This window comes from Ranitomeya imitator, chromosome 2 (assembly GCF_032444005.1).
Source record: "Ranitomeya imitator isolate aRanImi1 chromosome 2, aRanImi1.pri, whole genome shotgun sequence".
NCBI classification, from domain to species: domain Eukaryota; kingdom Metazoa; phylum Chordata; class Amphibia; order Anura; family Dendrobatidae; genus Ranitomeya; species Ranitomeya imitator.
In genome coordinates this window covers 441,202,325-441,229,973 of record NC_091283.1, presented here as the reverse complement: position 1 = coordinate 441,229,973, position 27,649 = coordinate 441,202,325, and the positions used below count along the sequence as shown (strand labels likewise).

The 27,649-nt window shown below is 48.3% G+C and overlaps 2 protein-coding genes across 3 annotated transcripts in view; one reads left to right on the top strand and one right to left on the bottom strand.

The window, feature by feature from the left end:
- CSTF1 (cleavage stimulation factor subunit 1) overlaps positions 1-22,607 on the bottom strand; it is a 27,336-nt gene extending 4,729 nt beyond the window's left edge. The window contains exons 1-5 of one of the 2 annotated variants that reach the window (XM_069750935.1): positions 22,520-22,607; positions 17,258-17,473; positions 15,227-15,504; positions 14,718-14,915; positions 335-725 (exon numbers count right to left, since the gene is read on the bottom strand). In XM_069750935.1, the coding sequence (XP_069607036.1) occupies positions 335-725; positions 14,718-14,915; positions 15,227-15,504; positions 17,258-17,426 (1,036 nt within the window). In that variant the 5' untranslated portion in view covers positions 17,427-17,473; positions 22,520-22,607. Of the gene's footprint in view, positions 1-334; positions 726-14,717; positions 14,916-15,226; positions 15,505-17,257; positions 17,474-21,442; positions 21,504-22,519 lie in introns of those variants that run through there. The other variant, XM_069750936.1, reaches the window with a different exon arrangement.
- A 53-nt stretch (positions 22,608-22,660) lies between these two features.
- The window catches only part of AURKA (aurora kinase A), a 30,248-nt gene continuing 25,259 nt past the window's right edge, over positions 22,661-27,649 (top strand). Inside the window, exon 1 of the mRNA XM_069750933.1 lies at positions 22,661-22,939. The gene's annotated coding sequence lies outside the window, so the exon portion shown is untranslated. The remainder of the gene's footprint in view (positions 22,940-27,649) is intronic.

Genomic DNA, 27,649 nt, shown 5'->3' with positions numbered 1-27,649 from the left:
ATTTTTGAGTAAAATAGTAAAAAAACAAAACAGAAGTGATAAACTCATTTCGACTCCAAAAGAAATGCAATAAAAAGAGATCAAAAAGTCGTACGTAACCCAAACTGTTAGCAAGCAATACGACAGATCGCCATGCGAAAACCAAGCCCTTACACAGCTTCCTCGACAGAAACAACATTGTTATGGGTCTCAAAAAATGAAGACAAGGCTGTTTCTTTTTTGTTGTTGCAAAATGTTGAAAAAAAATTAAAATAAATAAATCAGTAAATACAGTATAAACCCCCCAGAAAATTGGGGCAGCTGTAATTTTACAGATCTGGCACCCGGGCCTTACCTGTGTACTTGACCAGCATTCGGCCTGTGGAGATCTCCCACAGCTTGGCCACAGAGTCCTTGCCGTTGGACAGAATGTATTTGGAATTTTTGGAGAAGATGGCGGAGCAGACTTCGGCCCCGTCGTGCGCCTTCTCGTAGGTGGTGATGCAGCGGTTGGAGACCCCGTCCCAGAGTTTGATGCTGCCGTCTTTGCTGCAGGTGACGTAGGTGTTGGCGGATGGATTGTAGTGGACGGAGCAGATGGCATCCGTGTGCTGGTCTTGGGGGTTACAGGAGACGAAGCACTGGAAGGTGTTGATATCGTAGAGGCGCAGCGTGGGGTGCTGGGTGCCCACAATGATGTAGTCTCCCGACGGGTGGAAGGAGATGGAGCGCAGCATTTCTGCTTCCTGGAGAATTAGATCATGGCAGTGTTAGCGTACAGGCTCCACAGGGAACATCTCTGCCTAATTATTCTATATTTAACACACATTTTAGGCAGAGGTGATAGTATGACCGGAGTGTTCTGTAACCGCCACAATCTCATTACTATACATGACTGATATCTGCCGTAATACCACATATCATCCTCTGTTCACACACTGTCTGCATACACCTGGTTATGCCAGTTTTCTTACTGGGAGATGTCCTATTTATGCCAAAGTGTACAGTCATCTGATGTAGAAAAGAGGGATTTTTGGTACTTACCGTAAAATCTCTTTCTTGGATCCTTCATTGGGGGACACAGAACAACCGTGGGTGTATGCTGCTGCTAGGAGGCTGACACTATGCAAAAAAAGAAAAAAAAAAACAACACGTGGCTCCTCCCTGGCAGTATACACCCACCGACAGGCACCAAGCACCTCAGTTGGTGTAAAAAGCAGTAGGAGAAGTAACAGAACTCAAATTATAAGTACCAACTCAACTAGGTCACCTAGACCCCATTACGGTACCAGAATAAACATTAGGGAGGGTGCTGTGTCCCCCAATGAAGGCTCCAAGAAAGAGATTTTACGGTAAGTACCAAAAATCCCTCTTTCTTTATCACTTCATTGGGGGACACAGAACAACCGTGGGACGTCCAAAAGCAGTCCCAGAAAAGGGTGGGCAGAAAGAATATAATAATGGTTCAGGTCGGCCGCTGCGCAACCGCCGCCTGCAGTACCTTTCTACCAAGACCTGCATCGGGCGAGGCTTTGGTATGAACCCTATAGAACCTCGTAAAAGTGTGTAAAGACGACCAGGTTGCGGCCTTGCAAACTTGCAAGGCGGAAGCCTGGTGGCGAACAGCCCAAAAAGCTCCGACAGCTTTGGTGGAGTGGGTTCGCACCCCCGGAGGAGGACGTGCCTCATGAACACGGTACCATTCTGATATTGCAGAACGAATCCGACGCGAGATAGTGGATTTAGATGCTTGAAGGCCCTTCCGACAACCCTCGGAAACCACAAGGAGAGAATCGGATTGATGGAAGGGAGCGGTTCTAGAAAGATAGACCCGAATGGCCCTGACCACGTCAAGCTTGTGAAGGGACTTCTCCAAAGGATGAGCCGGAGAAGGGCAAAATGATGGAAGGAATATGTCCTCATTGATGTGGAAAGCCGAGACCACCTTGGGAAGGAATTCGGGAACCGGTCTAAGAATGACCTTATCCTGATGAAGAATAAGGAAGGGGGAACGGCAAGAAAGGGATGCCAACTCAGAAACCCTCCTAATAGATGTGATGGCGATGAGGAAGGCCACCTTCCAAGAGAGAAGGGAAAAAGGCACGTCTTGAAGGAGGTTCAAAGGGAGTAGCCTGAAGAGCACCAAGGACCAGGTTAATGTCCTAAGGTTCCAAAGGGGAACGGAAAGGGGGGCGATATGCGCAACTCCCTGTAGAAATGTCCTAACCTGGTGAATGGAGGATAGGTCACTCTGGAAGAGAATCGACAGAGCGGAAACTTGTCCCTTGAGGGTGCTGAGAGATAAGCCCGAATCGAGACCAGACTGGAGGAAACCAAGAAAATCCGGAAGAGAAAAAGACCAAGGAAAAACTTCATTTGCTTCACACCACCGGAAAAAAGCCTTCCAGTACCTATGGTAGATACGAGAAGACACTGGCTTTCTGGCTCTGATCATGGTCTGTATGACCTGGGGAGAGAGACCCGAGTCCTTCAAGACTGCGGCCTCAACGGCCATGCCATTAAACTCAGCGACAGAGAACTCTGGTGGTAAAGAGGTCCCTACGAGAGGAGGTCTGTCCGATCCAGGAGTCTCCAAGGAGTATCCGCGAGCATGTTTACGAGCTCGGCGTACCACGGATGCCTTGGCCAGTCTGGCGCTATCAGAATGACCAAAATCCCTTCCAACTTGATCTTCTTTACCACCCTTAGAATCAAGGGGAGAGGAGGGAACAGGTAGGGAAACTGAAACTGGGACCATGGAATGACCAGAGCGTCGTGCCTGAGGGCAAGAGGGTCCCAAGATCTGGCGACAAACTGATGGACCTTGTGGTTCATCTGGGACGCCATAAGGTCGAAGTCCGGAGTTCCCCAGCGAAGGCAAATTTGGTCGAAGACCACTCGCCCGCTGCTAGACCCTGGCGACTGAGGAAGTCAGCTGCCCAGTTTCCGACCCCCAGAATATGAACGGCTGATATGGCCGGAACGTGGCGTTCCGCCCACCGAAGGACCTTTGTCGCTTCTGCCATTACTTGGCCGCTGCGAGTCCCGCCCTGGTGGTTTAAGTACGCCACGGCCGTGGCATTGTCCGACTGGATGCGGATGGGGAGACCCGTCAGAAGAGACTGCCAGTGGAATAGTGCAAGGAAGATTGCCCTGATCTCCAGGAGGTTGATGGGAAGAAGAGCTTCCTGGGTGGTCCAACAGCCCTGAGCCGTGTGATGTAGGAAGACTGCTCCCCACCCAAGTAGGCAGGCATCGGTGGTGATGACCTGCCACTGAAGGGGAAGAAATGATCTTCCTCTCAGGAGAGAGGAGGACAGCGTCCACCAGGTTAGGGACTGACGAACCTGGAGAGGAAGGTGAACGGCACGGTCCAGGGAATCCAAAGACCTGTTCCAGGTGGATAGGAGGAATAGCTGGAGAGGGTGGGTGTTGAACTGGGCGAAGGGTACAGCCTCCATGGAGGCCACCATCTTCCCCATGACTCCCATGCAGAACCGAAGCGATCGGGGAGTTGTGCGTTTGAGAAGACGGACCTCTTTGAGGAGAACTGAGAACTTGTCCTTTGGGAGAAAGACCCGAGCCAAGTTTGTGTCAAACACCATGCCCAGGAAGGACAGTCGTTGGGACGGAATCAGGGAGGACTTGGCCTGGATAATCCAGCCGAGACGGGTCAGGGTGTCCAGAGAGACCTGGAGACTCTGAGCACAGTCTGGACGGGACGACCCCTTGATCAACAGATCGACCAGGTAGGGGATAACGAGAATCCCCCTGGAAAGAAGGAGGGCCATGACCGCCGTCATGATTTTGGTGAAAACCATGGGGGCAGACGCTAAACCGAAAGGAAGGGCCGTGAATTGGTAGTGATGGTCTTCGATTGCAAACCGAAGGAATCTCTGAAGCCGTACACAGATGGGGACATGAAGGTACGCATCTTAAATGTCGACCGAGCAGAGGAACTCCCCGGGTTCCATGGCGGCGATCACTGACCGCAGGAATTCCATCCTGAAGTGGCGAGGTCGGATGTGGCGGTTCAGAAGTTTCAAATTCAGGATAGGGCGGCGAGACCCGTCCTTCTTTGGGACTACAAAAAGGTTCGAGTAGAACCCGGAAAAACGCTCGTCGGAAGGAACGGGACCTACAACTCCGGCGGCAACCAGAGACGCCACGGCTTAAAGCAAACGGGGTAAATGGGACGGTTGCTTTGGCGGACGAGAGAGGAAGAAGCGATTTTCCGGGAGAGTAGAAAATTCGATTTTGTACCCGGAGGTAATGATCTCTCTGACCTAGGCGTCACTGATCACTGACAGCCAGGTGTTTTTGAAGAAAAGAAGCCTGCCTCGCACCCTGGAAAGACTCCCAGGTGGGGGCGACCTGTCACTTAGAACGGTATCTTTTGGAACGAGATCCGGAAGGCCTGGGAGGTTGAGCCCTGGACCTCCATATGGAAGCTGGCTTGTAAGAGGGTTTTCTGCGTTCACCCGTGGTAGCGGGGCGCACTTGTTGAGAGGAGGAGTCTGAGGCTGCAAACGGACGAAAGGGACGAAATGTCTGAGGACCCTTTGGGTTAAAGAAATGTTTTGGCTTGGACTGGGGGAGAGACCTACTCTTCCCTCCAGTCGCGTCTGAGATAATTTGATCCAGACGAGCACCAAAAAGCCTGGAACCTTGAAATACTAAGTTGGTGAGAGACTTTTTGGAAGTAGCATCTGCATTCCATGCCTTCAGCTAAAGAATGCGGCGAATAGCGACAATGTTGCTGCTTGCCCTGGCCGAACAGGCTGCTGCATCTAGAGAGGCAGTGAGAAGGTATTTTCCTGCGTGGTTAATCTGGTCTACGAGGTCAGCCAGGGAGGCTGAAGCCAAAATGCCCCGACGGAGGATCTTGGCTCAGGCAGAGATTGCCTTAGCCACCCAGGTGGAAGCAAAACTGGGACAGAGGGAGGGAAGCACCCGTTGCCTCAAAGGCTGACTTGGCCAGCGCCTCAATTTGTCTGTCCGATGCGTCCTTAAGCGACACACCATCCGGTAAGGAAAGAACCGTCTAAGAAGAAAGACGAGAGATCGGCGGATCCACCTTGGGAGACTCAGCCCACTTAGAAAGAAGATCGGCGCTAAAGGGATAGAGCACGTCCAGATGTTTTCTACCCGAAAAACGCTTTTCAGGATGTTACCAGTGTTTAGACAGGGTAGTCTCAAACTCATCATGGGTACGAAAAGAACGAGAGGGACACTTCACCCACTTAAAAGAGACAGAGGAATCCTGGGGGGGGGAGCCTCGTCTTGTTTTAGTTTGAGGGTTTGCGAGATAGCCGGGAGGAGACTATCTACGAGAGCCTGCATGCTAGAAGCCTGGTCTGAATCGGAGTCAGAACCGGACTGGGAATCCACATCAGACCCAATGTCCTCCTCTGAAGAGGGGAATTGGGAGGAGGAGAGCAGCTTAAGCGCTGCAGAGGGACCCGGAGAACCAGACGAAGAGCCAGACAGAGTCCTCTTTCTAGAGCGGCTGGCTGATTTGTCTCCCAGTGGTTCAGGGTCAGGTGCGGCCGACTCGCCATGGGAGACGGTCGGAGCACTGGTGGCTGTAGGTAGCTGTGGAAGACGTTCAAGCGCCTGGACCAGGGACTGAGATACCTTAGTCAAATCAGAGACCGACTGCGAGATAGCAACGGCCCATTCAGGGGGAGGGGGAGCGCCCCCATCCCGAAAGTCAGAAGCTTCCTGCAGGGCAGACATGGCAGGAGGACTGCAGGACTGGCAGAAAGGCGACGATTGGCCTACTGACCACTTTCTCTTGCAACGAGCGCAGGCGTAATGAGTTATGGTAGGTTTGGTAGAGAAGGCTTCAGAAGAGTTGGACATAAGGAGATTCTGCAGCGCTATCCTACAGAATAGACTAAGTGAACCTACAGTGGTATGGATAATACCGAGAGAGGGGCCGATACAGCGTTGCAATCCTACCGCACAGCAGAGTTGTCTGTGTCCCCCAACGCACGATGCCTCCTGTGCACGGAGCTGCAAAGGCAGGAAGTCCCTGCGGTGAAGAAGGGGCGGAGCTGTGCTGAAAGAATAAGCCAAGGCTCCTGATAGGGCCGCACAGAAAAAGAAGGGTGTGCCCGGTTGTAAGTGCGATCCTGAGTGGAGGAAAAAAAGGGTGCCGGAAAAAGAAAAAAAAAAAAAAAAAAAAAAAAGCGCACCTAAGGGGCGTGGCCTACCGGGAGGGGGCATGGCCTGCCACAGCGGTAAAAATGAAAGTAAAAAGCCGGGAAGTAGGGCACAGGGTAAGAGCGCTGCCAGTCTCAGAAATACTGCTGCGGATAAAGCGGCTGCTGTGGGAAGGGGTAAAGGATCTTTTACCTACATGTCCGGTTCCACAGGCAAAAGAGAGGATCGTCCAGGGGCCCGTTGAGGGAAGGGTCGCTGGATACGAAATCCTTCATCCGAAGAAGGCCTCAACCCCTAAGACAAGGGGGAGGGTCACCGCTGGTGACCACCGTCTTCCTCTCAGCCCTCTCCGAGGAGAGGGGTGAGGGGGACTTTTTTGGCTAGGACCGCCACAGTATAGACCCTGGAGCACCTGGGAGGATGACAGGGGATAATGTCCTGCCGGCGGTCTGAGAGTTGCGATGCGGGCGACACCACACTGCTCGCTTAGCCGCCCTCCTGGGGAGGCAGGGTGAGAGATTACACCCCGATTCCCTGAATGCTGTATCTGAAAGAGAAAACAAAATCATTAATAAAAACAATAAAAACCTGTAAAGGAAAGCAGGGTTAGCAGCGGATCTGAAGATCCAGGTCTGCCTCCTACAGACACTAAGCACAAACTGAGGTGCTTGGTGCCTGTCGGTGGGTGTATACTGCCAGGGAGGAGCCACGTGGTTTTTTCCTTTTTGCATAGTGTCAGCCTCCTAGCAGCAGGAGCATACACCCACGGTTGTTCTGTGTCCTCCAATGAAGCGATAAAGAAAAGATCAGCAGAATAGTGAGTGCAGCTCTGGAGTATAATACAGGATAAGTAATATAATGTATGTACACAGTGACTCCACCAGCAGAATAGTGAGTGCAGCTCTGCAGTATAATACAGGATGTAACTCAGGATCAGTACAGGATAAGTAATGTAATGTATGTATACAGTGACTGCACCAGCAGAATAGTGAGTGCAGCTCTGGAGTATAATACAGTATGTAACTGAGGATCAGTACAGGATCAGTAATGTAATGTATGTACACAGTGACTCCACCAGCAGAATAGTGAGTGCAGTTCTGGGGTATAATACAGGATATAACTCAGGATCAGTACAGGATAAGTAATGTAATGTATGTACACAGTGACTCCACCAGCAGAATAGTGAGTGCAGCTCTGCAGTATAATACAGGATGTAACTCAGGATCAGTACAGGATAAGTAATGTAATGTATGTATACAGTGACTGCACCAGCAGAATAGTGAGTGCAGCTCTGGAGTATAATACAGTATGTAACTGAGGATCAGTACAGGATCAGTAATGTAATGTATGTACACAGTGACTCCACCAGCAGAATAGTGAGTGCAGTTCTGGGGTATAATACAGGATATAACTCAGGATCAGTACAGGATAAGTAATGTAATGTATGTACACAGTGACTCCACCAGCAGAATAGTGAGTGCAGCTCTGCAGTATAATACAGGATGTAACTCAGGATCAGTACAGGATAAGTAATGTAATGTATGTATACAGTGACTGCACCAGCAGAATAGTGAGTGCAGCTCTGGAGTATAATACAGGATGTAACTCAGGATCAGTACAGGATCAGTAATGTAATGTATGTACACAGTGACTCCACCAGCAGAATAGTGAGTGCAGTTCTGGGGTATAATACAGGATATAACTCAGGATCAGTACAGGATAAGTAATGTAATGTATGTATACAGTGACTGCACCAGCAGAATAGTGAGTGCAGCTCTGGAGTATAATACAGTATGTAACTGAGGATCAGTACAGGACAATTAATTTATGTACACAGTGACTGCACTGTAATATTTGTTAACCTTTTATCTAAAATGTGAAAAAGTACAGCAAAATTGCCTTACCAATTTTACTTAGGCTTGGTTCCCATTGCGTTAATGGGAACGCGCTAACGGACAGCGTTGCACGGCAAAATTAACGCCGTGCAACGTGTCCGTTAGCGCGCCCATTCACGGCAATGGGAACGCGCAGCACTAGCGCGTGCCATGTTCGGCACGCGCTAGCGACGCGCCGGTGTTTCCTGGCGCGCCGCGGACGCTGCTTGCAGCGTCCGAGGCGCGCCCGCGGTCCGTTCCCTGCTCTCGCAGATCGGGGATCTGCGAGAGCGGGGACGTTACCGGGACGTGGCCACATTAAAAACATTGCGTTAGTGCAACCCGTTTAGCGCTAGCGGGTTGCGCTAACGCAATGTGACCCTAGCCTTACAGATTGTAGTACCCATCTGACCACTAGGGGCACTACAGGTGCAGTACTCGCTCCGGTCAGGAATGTTATATGCAGAACCAAACTGAGATGAGGTCACTAAATGGTGCAGTTATCAGGAGAGGACACAGATGCTGGTGCGGAGACCAGGAGAACATCTTATTGTCTCTGAGCTCAGATGAAATCATCTGGGGTTCAATACTGCAATGTACTGCAGAGATGCAATAATGGCTCTTGATGTAGTAGAGACCCTTCACATTGTCTATGTCACCAGCACCTGACGTTGTGCCATCAGTAGGTGAGTCACTGCGGCAGCAACGGAGATCTTTGGAGAAGAATGAACTTGCAAACCCCGAAGACCTTTAACCCCTTCATGACCCAGCCTATTTTGACCTTAAAGACCTTGCCGTTTTTTGCAATTCTGACCAGTGTCCCTTCATGAGGTAATAACTCAGGAACGCTTCAATGGATCCTAGCGGTTCTGAGATTGTTTTTTCGTGACATATTGGGCTTCATGTTAGTGGTAAATTTAGGTCAATAAATTCTGTGTTTATTTGTGATAAAAACGGAAATTTGGCGAAAATTTTGAAAATTTCGCAATTTTCACATTTTGAATTTTTATTCTGTTAAACCAGAGAGTTATGTGACACAAAATAGTTAATAAATAACATTTCCCACACGTCTACTTTACATCAGCACAATTTTGGAAACAAAATTTTTTTTTGCTAGGAAGTTATAAGGGTTAAAATTTGACCAGCGATTTCTCATTTTTACAACGAAATTTACAAAACCATTTTTTTTAGGGACCACCTCACATTTGAAGTCAGTTTGAGGGGTCTATATGGCTGAAAATACCCAAAAGTGACACCATTCTAAAAACTGCACCCCTCAAGGTGCACAAAACCACATTCAAGAAGTTTATTAACCCTTCAGGTGCTTCACAGCAGCAGAAGCAACATGGAAGGAAAAAATGAACATTTAACTTTTTAGTCACAAAAATGATTTTTCAGCAACAATTTTTTTATTTTCCCAATGGTAAAAGGAGAAACTGAACCACGTACGTTGTTGTCCAATTTGTCCTGAGTACGCCGATACCTCATATGTGGGGGTAAACCACTGTTCGGGCGCACGGCAGGGCTTGGAAGGGAAGGAGCGCCATTTGACTTTTTGAATGAAAAATTGGCTGCACTCTTTAGCGGACACCATGTCACATTTGGAGAGCCCCCGTGTGCCTAAAAATTGGAGCTCCCCCACAAGTGACCCCATTTTGGAAACTAGACGCCCCAAGGAACTTATCTAGATGCATAGTGAGCCCTTTAAACCCCCAGGTGCTTCACAAATTGATCCGTAAAAATGAAAAAGTACTTTTTTTTCACAAAAAAATTCTTTTAGCCTCAATTTTTTCATTTTCACATGGACAACAGGATAAAATGGATCCTAAAATTTGTTTGGCAATTTCTCCTGAGTACACCGATACTTCACATGTGGGGGTAAACCACTGTTTGGGCACATGGTAAGGCTCGGAAGGGAAGGAGCGCCATTTGACTTTTTGAATGAAAAATTATCTCCATCGATAGCGGACACCATGTCGCGTTTGGAGAGACCCTGTGTGCTTAAACATTGGAGCTCCCCCACAAGTGACCCCATTTTGGAAACTGGACCCCCCAAGGAACTTATCTAGATGCCTAGTGAGCACTTTAAACCCTCAGGTGCTTCACAAATTGATCCGTAAAAATGAAAAAGTACTTTTTTTTCACAAAAAATTTATTTTCGCCTCAATTTTTTCATTTTCACATGGGCAATAGGATAAAATGGATCCTAAAATTTGTTGAGCAATTTCTCCCGAGTACGCCGATACCTCATATGTGGGGGTAAACCACTGTTTGGGCACACGGCAGGGCTCGGAAGGGAAGGCGCGCCTTTTAACTTTTTGAATGGAAAATTAGCTCCAATTGTTAGCGGACACCATGTCGCATTTGGAGAGCCCCTGTGTGCCTATGCAATGGAGCTCCCCCACAAGTGACCCCATTTTGGAAACTAGACCCCCCAAGGAACTTATCTAGATGCATACTGAGCACTTTAAACCCCCAGGTGCTTCACAGAAGTTTATAATGCAGAGCCATGAAAATAAAAAATAATTTTTCTTTTCTCAAAAATGATTTTTTAGCCTGGAATTTCCTATTTTGCCAATGGTAATAGGAGAAATTGGACCACAAATGTTGTTGTCCAGTTTGTCCTGAGTATGCAGATACCCCATATGTGGGGGTAAACCACTGTTTGGGCGCACGGCAGGGCTCAGAAGGGAAGGCACGCCATTTGGCTTTTTAAATGGAAAATTAGCTCCAATCATTAGCGGACACCATGTCGCGTTTGGAGAGCCCCTGTGTGCCTAAACATTGGAGATCCCCCACAAATTACCCCATTTTGGAAACTAGACCCCCAAAGGAACTAATCTAGATGTGTAGTGAGCACTTTGAACCCTCAAGTGCTTCACAGAAGTTTATAACGCAGAGCCATGAAAATAAAAAAAAAAAAATTATTTTCTCAAAAATGAATTTTAGCCCGCAATTTTTTATTTTCCCAAGGGTAACAGGAGAAATTTGACCCCAAAAGTTGTTGTCCAGTTTCTCCTGAGTACGCTGATACCCCATATGTGGGGGTAAACCACTGTTTAGGCACATGCTGGGGCTCGGAAGTGAAGTAGTGACGTTTTGAAATGCAGACTTTGATGGAATGCTCTGCGGGCGTCACGTTGCGTTTGCAGAGCCCCTGATGTGGCTAAACAGTAGAAACCCCCCACAAGTGACCCCATTTTGGAAACTAGACCCCGAAAGGAACTTATCTAGATGTGAGGTGAGCACTTTGAACCCCCAAGTGCTTCACAGAAGTTCATAACACAGAGCAGTGAAAATAATAAATACGTTTTCTTTCCTCAAAAATAATTTTTTAGCCCAGAATTTTTTATTTTCCCAAGGGTTACAGGAGAAATTGGACCACAAAAGTTGTTGTCCAGTTTCTCCTGAGTACGCTGATACCCCATGTGTGGGGGTAAACCACTGTTTGGGCACACGTGGGGGCTCAGAAGGGAAGTAGTGACTTTTGAAATGCAGACTTTGATGGAATGGTCTGCGGGCGTCACATTGCGTTTGCAGAGCCCCTGGTGTGCCTAAACAGTAGAAACCCCCCACAAGTGACCCCATTTTGGAAACTAGACCCCCAAAGGAACTTATCTAGATGTGTGGTGAGCACTTTCAACCCCCAAGTGCTTTACAGAAGTTTATAACGCAGAGCCGTGAAAATAATAAATACGTTTTCTTTCCTCAAAAATAATTTTTTAGCCCAGAATTTTTTATTTTCCTAAGGGTTACAGGAGAAATTGGACCACAAAAGTTGTTGTCCAGTTTCTCCTGAGTACGCTGATGCCCCATGTGTGGGGGTAAACCACTGTTTGGGCACACGTGGGGGCTCAGAAGGGAAGTAGTGACTTTTGAAATGCAGACTTTGATGGAATGGTCTGCGGGCGTCATGTTGCATTTGCAGAGCCCCTGGTGTGCCTAAACAGTAGAAACCCCCCACAAGTGACCCCATTTTGGAAACTAGACCCCCCAAGGAACTTATCTAGATATGTGGTGAGCACTTTGAACCCCCAAGTGCTTCACAGACGTTTACAACGCAGAGCCGTGAAAATAAAAAATCATTTTTCTTTCCTCAAAAATGATGTTTTAGCAAGCAATTTTTTATTTTCTCAAGGGTAACAGGAGAAGTTGGACCCCAGTAATTGTTGCGCAGTTTGTCCTGAGTATGCTGGTACCCCATATGTGGGGGTAAACCACTGTTTGGGCACACGTCGGGGTTCGGAAGTGAGGGAGCACCATTTGAATTTTTGAATACAAGATTGGCTGGAATCAATGGTGGCGCCATGTTGCGTTTGGAGACCCCCTGAAGTGCCTAAACAGTGGAAACCCCTCAATTCTACCTCCAACACACCCCTAACCCTTATCCCAACTGTAGCCGTAACCCTAATCACAACCCTAACCCCAACACACCCCTAACCACAACCCTAACCCCAACACACCCCTAACCCTAACCACAACCCTAATTCCAACCCAACTCTAAGGCTATGTGCCAACGTTGCGGATTCGTATGAGATTTTTCAGCATCATTTTTGAAAAATCCGCGGGTAAAAGGCACTGCGTTTTACCTGTGGATTTACCGTGGATTTCCAGTGTTTTTTGTGCGGATTTCACCTGTGGATTCCTATTGAGGAACAGGTGTAAAACGCTGCGGAATCCGCACAAAGAATTGGCATGCTGCGGAAAATACAACGCAGCGTTCCCGCGCGGTATTTTCTGCACCATGGGCACAGCGGATTTGGTTTTCCATATGTTTACATGGTACTGTAAACCTGATGGAACACTGCTGCGAATCCGCAGCGGCCAATCCGCACCGTGTGCACATGGCCTAATTCTAAAGGTATGTGCACACGCTGCGGAAAACGCTGCGGATCCGCAGCAGTTTCCCATGAGTGTACAGTTCAATGTGAACCTATGGGAACCAAAAATCGCTGTACACATGCTGCGGAAAAACTGCACGGAAACGCAGCGGTTTACATTCCGCAGCATGTCACTTCTTTCTGCGGATTCCGCAGCGGTTTTAGAACTGCTCCAATAGAAAATCGCAGTTGTAAAACCGCAGTGAAATGCGCAGAAAAACCGCGGTAAATCCACGATAAATCGGCAGCGGTTTAGCACTGTGGATTTTTCAAATCCGCTGCGGAAAAATCCGCATAGGACCAGAATACGTGTGCACATACCGAAACCCTAACCCTAGCCCTAACCCTACCCCTAACCCTAACCCTAACCCTAGCCCTAACCCTACCCCTACCCCTAACCCTAGCCCTAACCCTACCCCTACCCCTAACCCTACCCCTAACCCTACCCCTAACCCTACCCCTAACCCTACCCCTAACCCTAACCCTAGTTCTTACCCCAACCTTAGTGAAAAAAAAAAAAATTCTTTATTTTTTTTATTGTCCCTATCTATGGGGGTGACAAAGGGGGGGGTCATTTACTATTTTTTTTATTTTGATCACTGAGATAGGATATATCTCAGTGATCAAAATTCACTCTGGAACGAATCTGCCGGCCGGCAGATTCGGCGGGCGCACTGCACATGCGCCCGCCATTTTGGAAGATGGCGGCGCCCAGGAAAGAAGACGGACGGACCTCGGGCGGCCAGGTAAGTATAAGGGGGGGAGATCAGGGCACGGGGGGGGCGTCGGAGCACGGGGGGGTGGATCGGATCATGGGGGGGGGTGGATCGGAACACGGGAGGGAGGATTGGAGCACGGGGAAGGATTGGAGCACGGGGTGAGGGATCGCTGTGCGGGGGGGGTGGATCGGAGCACGGGGGGGGGGGGTCGCTGTGTGCGGGGGGGGGATCGGAGTGCGGGGGGGTTTGATTGCAGCACAGGGGGTGTGATTGGTGCACGGGGAAGCGGACAGGAGGACGGGGGAGCGGAGCACAGGACGGAGGGGAGCGGACCACAGATCGGGGGGGTGGGGGGGCGATCGGAGGGGTGGGGTGGGTGCACATAAGTGTTTCCAGCCATGGCCGATGATATTGCAGCATCGGCCATGGCTGGATTGTAATATTTCACCAGTTTTTTAGGTGAAATATTACAAATCGCTCTGATTGGCAGTTTCACTTTCAACAGCCAATCAGAGCGATCGTAGCCACGAGGGGGTGAAGCCACCCCCCCTGGGCTAAACTACCACTCCCCCTGTCCCTGCAGATCGGGTGAAATGGGAGTTAACCCTTTCACCCGGCCTGCAGGGACGCGATCTTTCCATGACGCATATGCTGCGTCATGGGTCGGAATGGCACCGACTTTCATGACGCAGCGTATGCGTCAAAGGTCGGGAAGGGGTTAAAAACCTTCCAAGACTCCAGTGTAACGTGAAGTGTTGCTTCTACATGTGGACCTAATGCTGGATTATCAGTCCTGCAGTAATCTCTCCGGCTCCATCTGACAAGAGATTTAGGAGAGACCCCATTGGGCGCTGGATAGGACCCCTGCAAGTAAGTGATGCTATGATCCTATGCAGGATAGCAGCTCATGGCTCGATGGCTGCCTTCTCGACTGTCCCGTCCTGCGAGCAGAGAAGCCTCTCCATAACTGGTGTCAGATGGGAGGGAGGATTGGATTGTATCCCCCAAGGTGAAGCTCTGAGTTAATTAGCTCCACTTGAAGTAGTTCTGATAGGACCAGCAGATTAGAGAATAAGGGGGTCTGGGTGGTCACCCACCTGGATGTACTTGAAGGCTCTCTTAGCTGATGGTTTTGAGTAGTCGAACAACTTTAGGGTGTAGTCTTTGGAGCCGGAGGCCAGAATCTGCTCTGTGGGGTGAAAAGCCAAACATGTGACTTCATCCACGTGATCATAGAGAGTGCGGATGACGGGATGGTTCTCCATGTTCTGCTGTGCGGTCTCATTCATCATGACCTGAGAGTCGAATACAGGACGGAAAGCATTAATATAAGTTTCCCCACAGAAATTGCCAGACAATGTCTAATAGATGTGACTCCCAGCCCTGGAATACTGGAAGTAAGTGTCCCTGACCCTCGTCCTGAATACTGAGGCAGCCACTAGTGGAGAACATATGCATAGGGGTCAGTTCTATCTCCATAACGCCCACAGAAGCGATAGGACTGCTCTCTACACGTGTGCGGACCACCCTCGTTTCGTCCTCCGCCTGGATGTGGAGGCTGCAGTCTCAAACAACCTCCATCGCTTCACACATGAGGAGCAGGTACCTCTATCGGCATGGCACTCTTAGCCAGCATGCGCTCCGTGTCGAGGATCTTGATGGAGGCGTCAGCAGAGCCGGTTGCGATCAGCTGGCCATCTCTGCTGTAGGTGGCTACACGACAAGGACCCTTGTGGGAGGTCACATAGCAGGTCTCGTACTCTGACGCCTCGGGGGACATCGTCTGGACATCGGCATCAAACTCCAGGTCGATTCCTGTGCCGGGAGCCACAGTATCAGATCGGCCGATGGCATACTGCACGGCGCTGTCATCGTTCTCCATGCCTGCAAAGGAAAAGGTGTGTCAAAGCTTAAAGGGAACCGGTCATAAGTGTTTACCCTTTAAAGGGAATGTGTCATGTGATTTATGCAGGCAGCATGAACTAGAGCCTGGCTGCACGATTGCAGCTAGTTTTTCTCTGAAATATTCTGGAACTGCAGTAAAATAAAGTTAGAAGATCCAGCCAGGAACCTTAGCCGTAAAATAGAAGCCCGGCCTGCTTCTCCCAGGACTGCTGCAGGGGATTGACAGGTCTCTCCCACAGCGATAGACCTGTCAATCACCTCTAGTGCTACTGGGAAAAAAAAGTCTCATCACCAGGTATGGTACCCAGCTGGAGATACCAAGTTTATATTTTCTGAACTGGCTTGAGACTTTCAGAGACAATTATACCTGGCTGTAAATGCGCTGTCAGGCCCCGATTCATGCTGCCTGCGATTTTGATAGCATGAGTTAGATGCCCTTTAAATTCATAACACTACAAAATACGTGGTGACGACGCAACGTCAATCATCCCCATGTCTGGTAATGTAATCCATGCCTGAGAAAAAGCAACCTATACCCCCTCCAGCACCCCATGCCAATGAAGTGTATGATGGGTGTCCCGAGGAAACCACTGCACTCTTGCCGCATCCAAAGTACCTTCCAGGATACAGAAACCGTGTGGGGGAAGAATTGCTGCCAAAATCTCTGGACACTTCAAATGCCCCGGTATAAGGGGATACTTAACAAATCCTATACATGAGTGCATTCATCTTCGATAGTAAAGCCAACAAGCCCCCTATAAGAACATACATTGCCCTTGACCCAATGAACACGCATAATGATCATGGGATAAATGTATCGCTTATGCCGACATAAAAATCGTCATTATTATCAATAGCACATTGCCTGGTGAACCATTGGAATGTGCTGCCGATTACACGGCACTATACGATGGGCCTTTATTACCAGCATCATACACCTACCATGCGGGTCAGGATTCACAGCCCTTATGAGGTTACATGCAGCTTGTCACAATATTTTTCTAGGCTGTTATTGAAACACAACAGCAGAACGTAGTTCCTCCTCTGCCACTAGGCCATCAGGTCTGATCTACCATATATATTGCCACCAGATTTAGGTAAAGACAAGTTTAGAGCCTATGGAAGTTCCCATTCACCAACAGCAAGTAAGTCCTGAAAATGGTAAAGAAATGCGGCATCCATCACCAGTCTGGGGATGCCCTGTGTAAGAGTGGGCACTCGCAGTGGCAATTTCTTCAAATATCACCCATTAACAAAGCAAGTAACCCTAATGTTCCCCGAAAGGGCCCAACTTTCTAACAAATGTCATAGCCGAACCTTCGGGTTGTGGGATCTCGGCGTATATCCTTCCCGGTCCCTCTTGCAGCGACAATACACTAACCCGGCACTGACATGTACTTTAGTGCCAGTAACCAGTAAAGTACGGGCAGCTCTGGGTTAGTGCAAAGAGTGAGATCTTGCACCTTCAATGGAGCTGTGAGATCCCACCCTGCATGCCAGGATCCCAGAACCCCGAAGTTCAAAGTCAGGACCGTTCACGAGACATTAGGATCACTGATGACACAGACTTAGATGTCATAGGTTCACCAGTCTGAGGCCACCGCTCCTTTATTAAACAGGGAAGCCCCAGACTGCTGATACAATGTAAGACCTGGACGATGGTGGTCCAAATGGGAGACACAACCTAGTGTAGCAATGAGCCTCAGTCCCTACTGTGGACTCTTCCACTCACCCACTTTAATGAGGTGCAGCAGCTGTTCGGAGGGGGCGCACACCGTGTTCATCTTGGTCTCGCTGATCAGGCCGTTGGCGATGTTTATGTGGCCGTCGTACAGCAGCTGGCTTATGATCAGCTTGTACAGCTGGTGGCGGTCCTTTAGGGTTACCTTATACCGAAACATTGTACTGGAGCTGCTGCTGTTTCAGGACGAAGTACAAAACAACACAACTGGAAAAGACAAGGGGACATACGGTCATCCTCATGCCTGGGGAATACACATTATAGCTGCTTACCCCACATCCAATGTATTGTAAAATAAGACATGCAAAACTCAAGTACTTGGAGATTTTCCTTGGAGTCTACTTGTCACACACTGCAGTAGCCCTTGACTTTCATCCCCAGTCAGTATATATGTGGCTGCACCATACTCATTGCACAGGGCAGACACGGCCTGTAGATGGCCTCCTCTGTCAGCGCCACGTGAAGTAACAATGACCAGACATGGAGGCGCTGATACCTCAAATGTCGTGACCATTGGGGGCAGCAGCGGCACTACGGATGACAACAGAGGCCAGCGACTGGCTACATATTTTATGTGACTGATGGATGCGACAACATTGCCTAGTCAAAAGGGGACACGGGGTCCTCATTAGATTGAATGGTAGGGCTGTCATTTCTAGAACGAGTAGCTGTACATCCCCTTCATTGGGTACTATCCAGCCTTTTACAAATGATGGCCCACCCTTAGAACAATCCGTGAATACTATAGTGGAGGGGGTCTGATGCTCAGCACCAATCAACTGATTGAGGGGGCAGTGGAGCTTACTGTTTAGTTAATACTGAATAATGCCACAATACTTAGCCACTGTTACTGAAAGTATTGACTCCCTCCCACGCATCAATTTTGGAAGTGTGTGTGTGTGTGTGTGTGTGTGTGTGTGTGTGTGTGTGTGTGTGTGTGTGTGTGTATGTATGTGTGTGTGTGTGTGTGTGTGTGTGTGTGTGTGTGTGTGTATGTGTGTATGTATGTGTGTGTGTGTGTCCGGGATTGGCATCTGCACCGTCGCAGCTACAGCCACAAAATTTTGCACAGTCACACGTCTGGACCCTGAGAGCGTCATAGGCTATGTTGTGAGGTGAAATTTTAACCCCGCGCTTTCCAATTCACCAAACAATTTTGCCCCTATCTACATAATGGGGAAAAAGTGAAATGAAAAGTGTTGGAGGCGTCGCAGCTACAGCCACAAAATTTTGCACAGTCACACGTCTGGACCCTGAGAGCATCATAGGCTATGTTGTGAGGTGAAATTTTAACCCCGCGCTTTCCAATTCACCAAACTATTTTTCCCTTATCTACATAATGGGGAAAAGTGAAAGGAAAAGTGTTGGAGGCAAATTGACAGCTGCCAGATGTGAACAAGGGGGACTTAAAGAATGAGAGCGATGGCGCCAAAGAGTATATACCGATCAGTTGCCAAGGTGGGGCCCCGACATGAGATACTCACCACACATGGGGATATGAACACACACAAAATGCGCCACACACTACCACGTGCTTGAACACATATACCACCCTCAGCACACATTTCACCACACATACACCAACCTTGCCACATAAAAGTCGAAACACAAAAGTCGCCGCTCAAAACTCACCACGCGCAAAACTCGCCACATGCAAAAACTAGGCTCACGCAAAACTCGCCACAAGTGCAAAACTCACCTCATGGAAAACTTGCCACACACAAAACTTGCACACGCGGAAAAATTGCCACATGCACAAAATTTGCAACACATGCAAAAGTTGCCTCACACAAAACTTGCACATACTCAAAAGGCACCAGACATAAAACTCACCACGCGCAAAACTCGCCATGCGCAAAACTTGCTGCACACAACTTGCTACACTAACCTGTCACATGCAACTCGACACACAAAAAGTTGCTACACGCATGTTGCCACACAAAACTCAACACACACAACTTGACAAACGAAACTCGCCCTAAAACACACACAAGTCTGGTATTAGCCTTCAAAAATAAAAATCTGATTAATAAAGCAGACAAACTACAAGAGCAACAAATGTACCATATAGGAAATACAGCAGCTGTCAGTCACATGATCTGTCTATTATGTGTATGTGTGAGCTAATATATACTGCCAGGGGGAGGGCTTCCTGTTGGCTGGGGATTTATCAGGCTGCCAATTTAGCTTACAAATACTGAGGTAAAAATACTGAGCAAATAACGTGTTAACGAGGTCTAATACAGGAGATCACACAGGTATATACTATATACAGGGGAGATGACACACAGATATATACTATATACAGGAGAGATGACACAGGTATATACTATATAGAGGAGGAGATGACATACAGGTACATACTATATACAGGAGGAGATGACATACAGGTACATACTATATACAGGAGGAGATGACATACAGGTATATACTATATACAGGAGGAGATGACATACAGGTATATACTATATACAGGAGGAGATGACATACAGGTATATACTATATACAGGAGGAGATGACATACAGGTATATACTATATACAGGAGGAGATGACATACAGGTATATGCTATATATAGAAGATGACATACAGGTATATACTATATACAGGAGGAGATGACACACAGATATATACTATATACAGGGGAGATGACACACAGGTATATACTATATACAGGAGGAGATGACATACAGGTACATACTATATACAGGAGGAGATGACATACAGGTATATACTATATACAGGAGGAGATGACATACAGGTATATACTATATACAGGAGGAGATGACATACAGGTATATACTATATACAGGAGGAGATGACATACAGGTATATACTATATACAGGAGATGACATACAGGTATATACTATATACAGGAGGAGATGACATACAGGTATATGCTATATATAGAAGATGACATACAGGTATATACTATATACAGGAGGAGATGACACACAGATATATACTATATACAGGGGAGATGACACACGTATATACTATATACAGGAGGAGATGACATACAGGTATATACTATATATAGAAGGAGATGACATACAGGTATATACTATATATAGGAGATGACATACAGGTATATACTATATATAGGAGGAGATGACATACAGGTATATACTATATATAGAAGGAGATGACATACAGGTATATACTATATATAGGAGGAGATGACATACAGGTATATACTATATATAGGAGGAGATGACATACAGGTATATACTATATATAGGAGGAGATGACATACAGGTATATACTATATATAGGAGGAGATGACATACAGGTATATACTATATATAGGAGGAGATGACATACAGGTATATACTATATATAGGAGGAGATGACATACAGGTATATACTATATACAGGGGAGATGACACACAGCAGGTATATACTATATACAGGGGAGATGACATACAGGTATATACTATATACAGGAGATGACATACAGATGTATACTATATATAAGGGAGATGACAAACATGTATATACTGAGGTGAAAATGAGAGGTGTGAGGTGAAAATGAAAAGGTGTGAGTGCAAAATGAGAGGAGTGAGGGAAAATAGTGGAGTGATCAGAAAATGACAGATGTGAGGTCGAAATGACAAGTGTTAGGCGGGAATGAGAGGAGTGAGGGAGAAAATGAGAGGTGTGAGGGAGAAAATGAGAGGTGTGAGGGGGAAAATTAAAGATGTGATTGGGAAAATGAGAGGCGTGATGGGAAAATAAGAGAAGTGAGGTGCTATAACTAACCACAGATATTTACTATGCCCAGGCAACGCCGGGCTCTTCAGCTAGTACACATATATACTCGGCACCCTGGAATTAATGGTGCTTAATAAATAAATTACAAGGTCTCTGCTGCTACAATATTCTGATCTCACATGAGGTTGCAAAAACCTGCAGAAAGAGACTCTTTAAAAAGACTAAATATCTCCTCTAGGGCTCGTCTGAGGAAAAAACAGCCCAGCTAGGACCAATGTTAGCCAATGGGGTAGTGCAGATGGGTAAGCTTTTTCACTGACCGAATGTGAAAAAAAGGCAGCACTAGATTCCTCCATAAATCAGAGGAGACTCAGCCATTCGAGTCTATGGCTGCGTCAAATAAATAAATAAATTAAAAAAACCAAACAAACCAAGTGGCGTAGTATATCCTCTGATACTTACACTGCACTTCTGTAACGCAGGAGACTGCAGACGATCAATAGCTGCTGCTGTCAATAACGGACTGTGACAAGTGAGGAAACAAAAATCATCCCACTTACTGGATAAAGCTCAGATTATTTATATGCTTGGGTGAACCTTTAAAATTATTTTACGGGTTTTAAAAATCCCTGGCTGTAGTTTATAAAAAAAAAAACCTGGAAATTATTTTGAAATAGAACTAATTTGTGACTTATTGAGTGCCGACGGTCATCGTTCTACAGCATCACTTCATCTTCCTTTGGAGCGCCATCTTACATCTATAGTGCACCACTTTTGATCTGTTTGACTTTATTAAAAAACAAAACTGATCTTTCCTCACCCTCCCCAGGTCCGGCCCTGAACGCTGTCCCTGGCGTGTATGGTTTTCTGCAGCTCTGCAGACAATAGCTGAGCTCAGTGATTCTGCCTGTGTAGATGACAACCACCGGTAACAACGGCAGGGACTCAGGGTTGGACCTGGGGAGGGGGAATAAGGGACAGTTCTTTTTTTTTTCTTTTTATAAACAAAATTCAGCGAAGGAAGGAAGGGTTTCCCCAAACTGAAAAGCCCTTTAATAGTCACCTCAGAATGCTTTCCCCAGGAGATCAGTAGCACTAACACTTGTCTAAAAGGCGGCCGCTCAGTGGTGTAAAGAGGTGCAGAAACAGGAGATCGACAGGTCAGCTCTCTCTCCAGTTAGCCAGGAGGGACACTGCAGGCAATCATCATTATTTGGATCCACCAGTAATGGGTCGTATGATCAATTAAAGGGCAACTCCATTGTTACATAAAATAGTAGCAAAACCAGCAGCAGCCAATCAGATGTCACGTTTCAGCTTTCCAGTCCAACTAGAACATGAAAGCTGCATGCTGATTGGTTGCTATGGGCAACAAAGAATCTCTCCCCAAATCCTCCTGAACCACGAGGTCCAGGCGGCCACGTTTAGACTGGACTCCGCTGCTTTATATAAGCTCATAAAATCCAGCCTCCATTACCCGTAACGGTCACGACAGTGCTAGGAGAACCGCACACAGTCCAATGTAACGCACATACTCACAGTTCGGTCGCCGCTTTGAACGGTAAAAAAAAAAATTGCCGTACGTCACCAAAAGGCGCCGGTCTACCGGCAATGACGTCACGATTCCACTTACTGCGCTTGCGCTTTGTAGGCACCGCCTCCTCCCTCCTATCTTGCGTCATTACCTCCTTCGCTTCCGCTTCGCTCCAACGGCTTTTCTTTACACCAACCAATCAACTTCCAACACCTTCAAGGCTCCAGCCAATCAGCGTCGAGAGCGGTTTAAAGCGCTTTAAAAGCGGGCGGTTTGAATCCGAGCTGCTGCGAGCGGTTGGTGGAGTTAGAGCTGAGGAGGGAGATAGGCCTCAGGGGTTGGAGGACGAAGTGCCCGGGTGAGGAAGGCGCAGCCGCTGCTGTCGTGTGCACTGAGGGGTGTTCTGTCCGGCTCTGCTGTGAGAGGTATGTGCCCGTCCGGCAGCGCAGGTTGTGGGGGCGCAGGGGCTCGCACTCTAGTGCCACTATATGGTCGTGGCTGCGGGGCAGTGATTAACAAAGAGAAACGGGACCACTGGTTATGAGGCTGTCACATGACCGTTCTGTGAGCCCCCAACCCACATAACGATGGCACTAGTCTGTCAGTGGGTGCAACCGCTATGCTGGTATTGGGGGGTCACCCACACATTCCTCCCTCGGCTATGCTGGTATTGGTGGGGGGGTCACCCGCAGGTTCCTCCCTGGCTATGCTGGTATGGGGGGGGAGGGTCACCCACAGATTCCTCCCCTGGCTATGCTGGTATGGGGGGGGAGGGTCACCCACAGATTCCTCCCCTGGCTATGCTGGTAGTGGGGGCTAGGTCACCCACAGATTCCTCCCCATCTATGCTGGTATGGGGGGAAGGGTCACCCACAGATTCCTCCCCTGGCTATGCTGGTAGTGGGGGCTAGGTCACCCACAGATTCCTCCCCATCTATGCTGGTATGGGGGGGAGGGTCACCACACATTCCTCCCCGGCTATGCTGGCTTGGGGGTGTGGTCGATTCCACCCCATCTATGCTGGTATTGGGGGGGGGGGTCACCCGCAGGTTCCTCCCTGGCTATGCTGGTATGGGGGGGGAGGGTCACCCACAGATTCCTCCCCTGGCTATGCTGGTATGGGGGGGGGGGGGGGGAAGGGTCACCCACAGATTCCTCCCCTGGCTATGCTGGTATGGGGGGGGGGGGGGGGGAGGGTCACCCACAGATTCCTTCCCTGGCTATGCTGGTAGTGGGGGCTAGGTCACCCACAGATTCCTCCCCATCTATGCTGGTATGGGGGGGAGGGTCACCACACATTCCTCCCCGGCTATGCTGGCTTGGGGGTGTGGTCGATTCCACCCCATCTATGCTGGTATGGGGGGGGGGGGTCACCCACAGATTCCTCCCTGGCTATGCTGGTATGGGGTCGAGTCCACCCCCGTCTATGCTGGAATTGGGCTGTCACCCGCAGATTCCTCCCCCGGCTATGCTGGTATTGGTGGGGGTCACCCGCAGGTTCCTCCCTGGCTATGCTGGTATTGGTGGGGGGTCACCCGCAGGTTTTTTTTCCCCCCCCCTTTTTTTTTTTTCTCTAGAAGTTGCAGTCATATTAAAGGGAACCTGTCACCCCGTTTTTTGAGATTGAGCTATAAATACTGTTAAATAGGGCCTGCGCTGTGTGTTCCTATAGTGTATGTAGTGTACCCCGATTCCCCACCTATGCTGAGAAATAACTTACCAAAGTCGCCGTTTTCGCCTGTCAATCAGGCTGGTCAGGTCGGGAGGGCGTGTTCACAGCGCTGGTTCTTCCTCAGCTTTACGTTGGTGGCGTAGTGGTGAACAAGCAGCGCACGATCTGCACTGTCATCCCTTTCGTCGGTGGGGGCGGCCATCTTCCTGGGGCCGCACGTGCGCAGATAGAGTGCTCTGCTGCACGGGGCTTCAGGAAAATGGCCGCGGGATGCCGCGCGTGTGCATTAGAGATCGCGGCGGCCATTTTCCCAAAGCCGAGTTTGCGATCTCTAATGCGCACGCGCGGCATCCCGCGGCCATTTTCCTGAAGCCCCGTGCAGCAGAGCACTCTATCTGCGCACGCGCGGCCCCAGGAAGATGGCCGCCCCCACCGATGCAAGGGATTACAGCGCAGATCGCGCGCTGCTTGTTCACCACTACGCCACCAACATAAAGCTGAGGAAGAACCAGCGATGTCACCACGCCCTCCCGACCTGACCAGCCTGATTGACAGGCGAAAACGGCGACTTTGGTAAGTTATTTCTCAGCATAGGTGGGGAATCGGGGTACACTACATACACTATAGGAACACACAGCGCAGGCCCTATTTAACAGTATTTATAGCTCAATCTCAAAAAACGGGGTGACAGGTTCCCTTTAACTTTCTGCAGGTGAATAGCATTTTCTAACATGACTATTTCCCTTCAAAACAAAAAAAAAAACCCTTATCAGGCTCTTGTAAAATTAGTAATTTTTGTAATATTCTTTACCTTGCATGTCTTTCTTTTTCTCCCAAACCCCATGTACAAAGGTCAGTTTCATCTGACTTGCTCGTCTATAGAGCTCTGATTTAAACCACCCCCTCTCACCATGCTCGGCTTGTAATTGGTATCTGAACATCGAGGAGGGGGGCATGGATGCTCACACAGGAGTGTGGATATTTAAAGGGGTATTCCCATCTCCAAGATCCAATCCCAATATGTAGTAGGTGTAATATTAGCAAATGCCTCCAATTGGGAACATGGTATAGTTTAGGCATCCATGACTAAGACCACTAGCAACGATCTGTCACTAAATCAGTGGTTGTAACCATGGATGATGCCTAAGGTTCTGCACATGAAGAGAAAACTAGTGAATCAGAAACTATGCCATGTTTTTAATTGGAGATAATTGCTAATATTACACATACTACAAATTGGTCTAGGATTTTGGAGATGCCCCTTTTACTAGACCTGCAATTCAAACCGACCACTCTTGTACGTGAAGCATGCCTCGCCATGGTGTCAAAGGAAGCCGTTTAAGAAACAATATTGCGTATTCCGAGCTCTGCAAAGACTGGTCAATAATTATTACTGTTGCTGCTTAGTGTTCATTTTTGGCTGAACTCCCACACTCGATTCTCATCCTTGGACTAAATTGTTTCAGACACTTAAAAGGGTTGTTCCTCTGCAGCCACCCAGGGGAGAAACTTGATTTAAGTTTATAAGATAAGACTGCAGGGCTCACAGCATATGTTATCCTGAGAAGGCAGTCTCCTTTCTCCAATCTCGCCAGGGGGCCTTGCTAAGAACCACTGAAGTGAAAACATTTCACAACTTCTGGCTCTTTTGAAGAGAGATGCCAATTACAGCCTGACGACATCTGAGAAATGTTAAACAAAGTTTCAGAGAAAATAGACTGCTCAAAAAAATAAAGGGAGCACTAAAATCCCACATCCTATATACCACTGCATAAAATATTCCAGTTGTAAATCTTTATTCATTACATGGTGGAATGTGCTGAGAACAATAAAACCTAAAAATGATCAGTGTAAATCACAACTAATATCCCACAGAGGTCTGGAGTTGGAATGATGCTCAAAATGAAAGTGGAAAATGAAGTTACAGGCTGATCCAACTTCAGTGGAAATGCCTCAAGACAAGTAGTGTTTGGCCTCCACGTGCCTGTATGACCTCCCTACAACGCCTGGGCATGCTCCTGATGAGGCGGCGAATGGTCTCCTGAGGGATCACTTCCCAGATCTGGACTAAAGCATCTCTCAACTCCTGGACAGTCTGGTGTGATGTTGGTGGATTGTGCAAGACATGTCTCAGATGTGTTCAATCAGATTCAGGTCTGGGGAACAGTTGGGCCAGTCCATAGCTTCAATGCCTTCATCTTGCAGGAACTGCTGACACACTCCAGCAACATGAGGTCTGGCATTGTCCTGCATTAGGAGGAACCCAGGGCCAACTGCACCAGCATATGGTCTCACAAGGGGTCTGAGGACCTCATTGTGGTACCTAATGGCAGTCAGGCAACCTCTGGCGAGCACATGGAGGGCTGTGCGGCCTTCCAAGGAAATGCCACGCCACACCATTACTGACCTACTGCCAAACCGGTCATGCTGAAAGATGTTGTAGGCAGCAGATCGTTCTCCATGATGTCTCCAGACTGTCACATGTGCTCAGCGTGAACCTGCTTTCATCTGTGAAGAGCACAGGGTGCCAGTTGCGAATTTGTCAATCGTCCTGCATGGTGTTGGGCTGTAAGCACAACCCCCATCTGTGGATGTCAGGCACTCACACCATCCTGATGGAGTCTGTTTTGAACCGTTTGTGCAGACACATGCACATTTGTGGCCTGCTGGAGGTCATTTTGCAGGGCTCTGGCAGTGCTTCTCCTGTTCCTCCTTGCACAAAGGCTGAGGTAACGATCCTACTGCTGTGGTGTTGCCATCCTACAGCCCCCTCCACATCTCCTAGTGTCCTGTCCTGGTAGCACCTCTGGACACTTCGCTGACACACAGCAAACCTTCTTGCCACAGCTCACATTGATGTGCCATCCTGGTTGAGCTGCACAACCTGAGCCACTTGTGTGGGTTGTAGAGTCTCTCTCATGCTACCACAAGTGTGAAAGCACAACCAGCATTTCAAAAGTGACCAAAACATCAGCCAGAATGCATTGGTACTGAGATGTGGTCTGTGGTCCCCACCTGCAGAACCAATCCTTTGAGTGTCTTCATACTTGCCAATTTCCATCTGTTGTCTATTCCATTTGCCCAACAGCATGTGAAATTGATTGTCAAACATTGTTGCTTCCTAAAGGCCCCGTCACACATAGCGAGATCGCTAGCGAGATCGCTGCTGAGTCACAAGTTTTGTGACGCAACAGCGATCTCAGTAGCGATCTCGCTATGTGTGACACGTACCAGCGATCAGGCCCCTGCTGTGAGATCGCTGGTAGTGTCGGAATGGCCTGGGCCATTTTTTGATCGTTGAGGTCCCGCTGACATCGCTGAATCGGCGTGTGTGACGCCGATTCAGCGATGTCTTCGCTGGTAACCAGGGTAAACATCGGGTAACTAAGCGCAGGGCCGCGCTTAGTAACCCGATGTTTACCCTGGTTACCATCCTAAAAGTAAAAAAACAAACGCTACATAC